The 6449-nt window shown below is 42.7% G+C and overlaps 1 protein-coding gene across 3 annotated transcripts in view; it reads right to left on the reverse strand.

The window, feature by feature from the left end:
* TOX4 (TOX high mobility group box family member 4) overlaps window positions 1-1865 on the reverse strand; it is a 17180-nt gene extending 15315 nt beyond the window's left edge. Inside the window, exons 1-2 of one of the 3 annotated variants that reach the window (XM_006835466.1) lie at window positions 1798-1846; window positions 1517-1585 (exon numbers count right to left, since the gene is read on the reverse strand). In XM_006835466.1, the coding sequence (XP_006835529.1) occupies window positions 1517-1585; window positions 1798-1803 (75 nt within the window). In that variant the 5' untranslated portion in view covers window positions 1804-1846. Of the gene's footprint in view, window positions 1-1516; window positions 1586-1797 lie in introns of all 3 variants that reach the window. The other 2 variants (XM_006835468.1, XM_006835467.1) reach the window with 2 other exon arrangements.
* Window positions 1866-6449: the final 4584 nt, after the last annotated feature.

Consider the following 6449-nt stretch of genomic DNA (forward strand, 5'->3'; position numbering starts at 1 on the left):
GGAGCGATGGAGCAGCTGGAGACTTTAGATCCAGAGAGGGAGAGAGACTGTGTGCTGAAGACCTGGGGGGCATGGGGAAGGATTGCATGGAGGGGATTGTAACCATGGCAATGAGAGGATATAGGATAGAATGAATGTAAAACTAATGTTATCCTATGTAAACTATCACATAATTCACAGTAAAACATTTAAGAAAAAAAAAAGTTATAGAAGGAAAGAAAGGGAAAAAGGTTATAACAGGAGCTGAGGATTAAGAAGAGTGGGTAAATTTGAAGCCTTTTTATACTAAGTTCTGAAATGTATTTTCATACGGCTGAGACCAATGTGGAATTTATAACACTCCAAAAAATAAAATTAAATGGTGGAGACCTCATGCAGAAAGACTGTCACAAGACTGCAAAGCAACAAAGAGATTTTTAGTTGTATATCATATCTAAATTTGCTGCTTATATAGTTCACGTTTTCTTCTGCTTAGGAGAAAAGCAGTAAGACATCATAACAATATAAAAGTCAAAAACAAAAACTAGCAAGAACTCCTGGTCTGTCTAATTTTCATCCATGAGAATTTTAGGATTTATTATAAGACCATTCAACATTCAGCAATTGTGCCTTCTTGGTACAAAAATCGATGCTAACAGTTCACACTACTCTTGGAGGAAAACAAAAATTAAATCCTCAAAAGATAACAGATGGTTCTAGACTTCACACTTTTTTAAACACTGGAAATTTTATTTTTATCTGTTCCACTTTTCTCTTTTGCCTTGCTCCTTGGAAACTCATAGGGTGCTATGAGTCCAGCTGGAAGACACTTAGCAACAACAAACAAGAAATACAAATCTGTATTTTGACACTTTTTCAACAAAAGCCTTCCCTCAACTACTAAAGGACTTTACCAAAACAATTAGTTACGCTTTACAACACCATAAATTAGTATTACAGCCATTTGATAGCTGGGGAAACTGGGACATAATCAAGATGAAGCAACCTGCCCAACTCTTAAATTCTGGCAAGCAGTAAAAACTCCCTTCAAGTTCTCTAGCAGCTACGTGAGCACACTTCTTAAGGTTTTATCACTGAGTAGGAAATGGAAGTCAACAGAAGTCTCCTTCAACAGAGTTCGTTTCAGAAATGAACGCATATCCACACTTAAACCCTACTAGGTAAATTCATCCCCTCGCCCCAAGTTCTTTACCCAAAAATGTTCTACCCCTCAAGACTGCGAGGGCTATTTCTCCCCAATAACGTTGAGTCAATTACATGCAGTCTCCCAATCCATAATCCAGCTCCTCCTTAAAAACATGGTGTCTTTTCAGCCTTCTGCTTTTCGGTTGACAGCAGTTCATCCGCCTCACTCCCCGGTGGGCGTAACAGGTAGCTGCCACCTTTCTCCAACACCAATCGTGGCCCCAGGCTCCCAGCCCCGGCCCCAGGCGTCCTAGCTCTCCGCCCCACAACCCTACTCCCACCTCCCGCTGTCTCAGGCCCTCCCCCCGCAGCGTCGGCACCTCTTGCTCACCTCGGCCCCTGACAGGAAGGGGTGCGAGGGCCCTGTGATCGTCAGGTAATTGTCATTTCCTCCGGGAAACTGGAAACCAAAAGAAAGCCGCGGGGGTAAGTTAAGGGGCAGCAGGGAGTTAGTTGGTACGACGGACTCTGACCCCGACCTTCTGACAACACTCCCCAAACCCGGCTGTCTCTCTCCTCCCCCGTCTGCCGCTCTCCGCCCGGCTTCTAGCCTCTGCTTCAACCCCGTCGGCCGCGTTCTCGCGCCAGCCTTCTCAGTGCTCAGGTTCCTACCTCCATTTTCACACAACCGCTACCACCGTCTCAGTTCCCTCATCTCTCCCACCGCCCCTATTGAACTCGGAACTTGCGTCACTTCCGAAAAGACGTGCGTCGCTTCTAGCTCCGGCGAGTCGGGCCTGGGCCTGCGGAGCCGACAGAAACGCTAACGCTCGCCCCCTGGAGCTAGGTGGGATAATGGCAAGTAGAGATGCTGGAGGCTTCCTTAGAGACTGTGTCGCGTGTCCCCGCGGCTCGCAACCAAGAGAGGTTTCCTGGGGACAGCAGAAATCAGGCCACTTTTGGAAAACTGAAAGTAACAGTGCGCTGGAGCATGAAGTTTGAAGTGGAGAGTGGCCAGAAATAAAGCTAGAGAAAAAAAAATTAGATACCACGTTTTGAAATACCTGACAGCAATGGTGAGGAAATGACAAGTTTTAAAATAGGAAGTGTTTTATACACGGAAGCGATCGATCAAATTTTCCCCAGAGTTCAATTTGTTGTTGTTAAGTGCTGCCGAGTCCGTTCCGATTCACAGCGACACTGTTTAGGGTTTTCAGGGAGCAGTTGGCTGGTTTGAACTGCCGACCTTGTGGTTAGCAGCGCCACACCAGGACTCTTAGAGTCCAACAGAGGCCATGTTTTCTTTCAGAGTTCTGTTCTCTGTACCTAGAAAATATGTGCAAAATTTAAGAGTGCATAACTAGAGGAAATGGTATAAAGGGATACAAAAGCGTTGTTTTTTTACTTCCTTATTAAAATTGTATTCCTACTGTACACAGGGGGGGATTAGTAACTTTTTTTTAGAAGCTACCACTTGATTTTTCATAAAGCAATCTCGAATAAAAGCGATTCTTAGATCTGTCTTATTAACGGCAGCACCTTACAGTGGAAATATTTTGTATAAATTTTGCATACCTACATGAGACCCTGAACAGGTTCAGATCAGTGCTTTAGCATGAGATGTATTAGTGCTTATTCTTATTTGCAAATCAGAATTCTTCATGCTGTGTACCAAGTACGGAATCCTGGTGTGGCGCTGTAAGATAAGCACTAGACTACAAGACTCATTTGAACCACAGGTTGACGGTTCAAACTCACCAACCGCTCCTCGGAAACCCTAGACAGTGTCGCTATGAATCTGAACTGACTCAACAGCATTTAACCAAAACAACATGCACAAAGTACTATATATGAAAATAGAAAATAGGACAAATTGTCTGATTTATGACCAACTATTTTTCATGTAAAATGTTACCAATCAACTCACGGGAATTCTGGATTTCTAGCAAAGTGTCCTAGATTTAAGTGAGGTGTCAGGGACACAAGAGTTATGACCCCAACATTGTAACTCACCCGAACGGAGAGGATCCCACACAAGCCCCCCAAATGTTACCATCAACTCAAGGGAATTTTCCTAGACTTCTAGCAAGGCGTCGCTAATCCGGGCGAGGTGTCAGGGATGCAAGATCCAGGCACAAAAGGAATGTGAGAAAGCGAAAGTACACCTGATAGGGGAGCGGGTCTATCTTTGAACGTCAGTGAGACAGACCTCGGTCACAACTTGGTCTAGGGGTATTTATGCTTTAAAAAGCCCACCTCTGACGTTCTGGTGACTCATAGGCTCTTTTTTTTTCTTGTCTTCTTCTCTGGTTATCTCGTCGCTTCACCTGTGGCTGCTGACAATCTAGTCATCTCCTTGCCTCACTTGTGGTCCGCAGCGCTTTACCGCGGGGGTGGGGGGCGGGTGATTTCTGTTCCTCTTCCCTCACATCCCTGTTCTAGCGTAACTGAGCTTCAGGTTTTAATGTTTGACCTGACATTATCTTGAGACAAGATGAATGCCAGGTAAACCAAAAGCCTTATTCAGACGGCCAGTTTCCATACTCCTCTGAGGGAAGCTGTTTTCCAGTGAGCTGTGGAATTCATTGAACATTTGAAGTGTGTTATTCTTGAGACCTTCTTAGATAGTCAAATAAAAAAGTTCTAGAGTTGCAAAAAAAAGAAATATTGTTTCATGGAGGACTACAATGTAATCCAACAAGGTATGAGGAAATCTTTTTTAAATTTTTAGGTATTTTTTCCAAAAAGTTACAAAATTAAATGTCTCTCATACTTAGGACATGTCCCTGGAGAAGGACATTATGGTTGGTAAAGTGTAGTGTCAGCAAAAAAGTGGAAGACTCTTCAATGAGAGGAACTTACACAGTGATACCAGCAGTAGGTTCAAGCGTAGCAACAATTGTGAGGATGGTGCAAGACCTGGCAGTGTTTCCTTCTGTTGTGCATAGGCTCTCTATGAGTTAGAACTGACCTCTAGTAGCATAGTGGTTACAAATTGGACTGTGAACCTTAAGGTCAGCAGTTTGAACCTACCAGCTGCTCCACGGGAGAAAATGAGGCTTTCTGCTCCCGTAAAGATTTACAGCCTCGGAGCCCTGTGCAGGGTCGCTATGAGTCGGAACCGACTGCACAGCAGTTAACAACAACAACATCTAACAAGCAACAACAAAGGTCAAAATTGGTGGAAAACAAATAAAGTTGCAAATCTGAGATATTGTGAGAGGTATCCCCAACCAAGTTTCAAATATAATAGTAAAGGCTGAAGCAGGGGAAAAGGGCTATGACGTGGGGCTAATGTGATGAAAGTAGGGGAATAGCAAAATGAAAGAGATAGGTAAGTTTTCATTTTCATCTGTTACCATTCAGATAAGGAGTGCCATACCTTTTTAAACTAACCAAGTAATGTGAATTCCTCCTAGTAAAACTAAAATCAAACAGTAGAAGTTTATAGAGTAAAAAGTAAAAGTCTCCTTCCCACACAAACTTCTTTCTCCCTCCAGATCTTGGTTGCTACTCTAGCAGAGGAACTTACTATTAACGATTTAGTGCGTATGCTGTCGGACTTTTTCGTTACATTTAGATACTTCAATATAAATATATACAAATATATGGTAGTGGTTTTGTTTTAAAGATTTTTGCATGTATTGAATCATGGCAAAATAGACCTAACCCTGTGATTTAGATTTTTTAAATTTAACAATTTCCTTATTTGGATGATGTCAATTCATATAGATCCTACTTCATTTAACCACTGCATAATGTCGTAGAATGGCTGTGCTAAAATTGATTTAACCAGGCTTCCACTGTTGGAAATTTGTGTTGTTTCCAATTTTTCACTATTGCAAAGCTTTATTGACAATTCTTATATACTACATCTTCATGCAAATATTTGAGAATTTCTGTGGTACATCTGCCCCCAAATGGAAATTTGGGGTCAAAGGTAATTTGTATTTTAAATTTTTATAAACTAAAAAATTTAGCTTCTTGTTGTTGTTGTTGTTGTTAAGTGCCGTCAAGTCAGTTCCGACCCATAGCGACCCTGTACAGGGTTTCCGAGGGTGTAAATCCTTACGGGAGTAGAAAGCCTCATCTTTCTCCCGCGGAGCGGCTGGTAGTTTCGAACCGCTGACCTTAAGGTTCGCAGCCCGATTCGTAACCACTACGCTAAAAAATTTAGCTTGGCTAGTGTAATTTTGCTTCATCCAGATAAATTACTTTCATATATATTATCTCATTGGATTTCTTTCCCCTAAGGAAAATAATAGGAGCTCTGGTAGCGTAGTGATTACGAATCAGACTGTGAATCTCAAGGTCAGCAGTTTGAAACTAACAGCTGTTCCACAGGGAAAGATGAGGCTTTCTGCTCCTGTAAAGATTTACAGCCTTGGAAACCCTGTACAGGGTCGTCGGTTCGGGACTCCACAACACATAACCACCACCACCACCAAGGAAAATCATACCCTACTTGCACTCTCTTCTCTCTAGGAGGAGCTAACAAGTACAAGGTAGCTCCTAATATTCAGCCAACATTTCTTTCTGTCTTTTTTTTTTTTTTAACTTAGTAACTTTCTTCTTAGAGCAAAACTAATATTAAATATACAAGCAATGCTCAGTCTATACTTGTTCTTTTTCCCCCTTTCCCCTTTCTTCTTGCCACTTTGCCTTCAACACACAGATATATGAGGGTGAGTCAAAAATTTTCCACACTCCAGTTGTATTAATATACCAGTCCATGTCCAAGGCTGATGACAACATTAAGCCTGCATGTGAAATGACACTATTGAATAGATGAGTGACCATGGATTATGTGGTAAATCAGCCATGGCTTTACCTATGAAATAATCCACAACAGACTTGGGTCTCAAAAAGTTTGTGCGAAGAATCATTCCCACCCCCTCCACACACAGAATGGACGGAGATGGGCAACTTGGACATTGGATAGATACTCAAATGGGGAGGGTGGGGACTACAAAGGCAAGAAGTGACTGGCTTACAAGCTTTCAAGAGGGAACCTAGTGCTAGGGAGCATGGAGGAAGGCAGAATCTCCAGTGGGTACTATTCAATCTGTCTGGGCAGAGCGGATGAAAGGAAATACAGATGGGTAACTCGCGGTACTATAGTGAAGAATGCTTATCAGGATGGATTATGAGGGTTAGAAATGCAAACGTAGACGTTTTGGAAGAAGGAAGGGAGTGATTAATCCTACAGGCTAGGAGCGGAGCTATCTGGGACTATCAACGGAGAAGAGCCAAGAGCCGGACCCTACCCAGAGAAACAGAGGTGCCTGAGATGGAGACATAGACGATGACGTGGAGCAATGAAG

Source organism: Chrysochloris asiatica, unplaced genomic scaffold (assembly GCF_000296735.1).
Source record: "Chrysochloris asiatica unplaced genomic scaffold, ChrAsi1.0 scaffold00017, whole genome shotgun sequence".
Lineage (NCBI taxonomy): Eukaryota > Metazoa > Chordata > Mammalia > Afrosoricida > Chrysochloridae > Chrysochloris > Chrysochloris asiatica.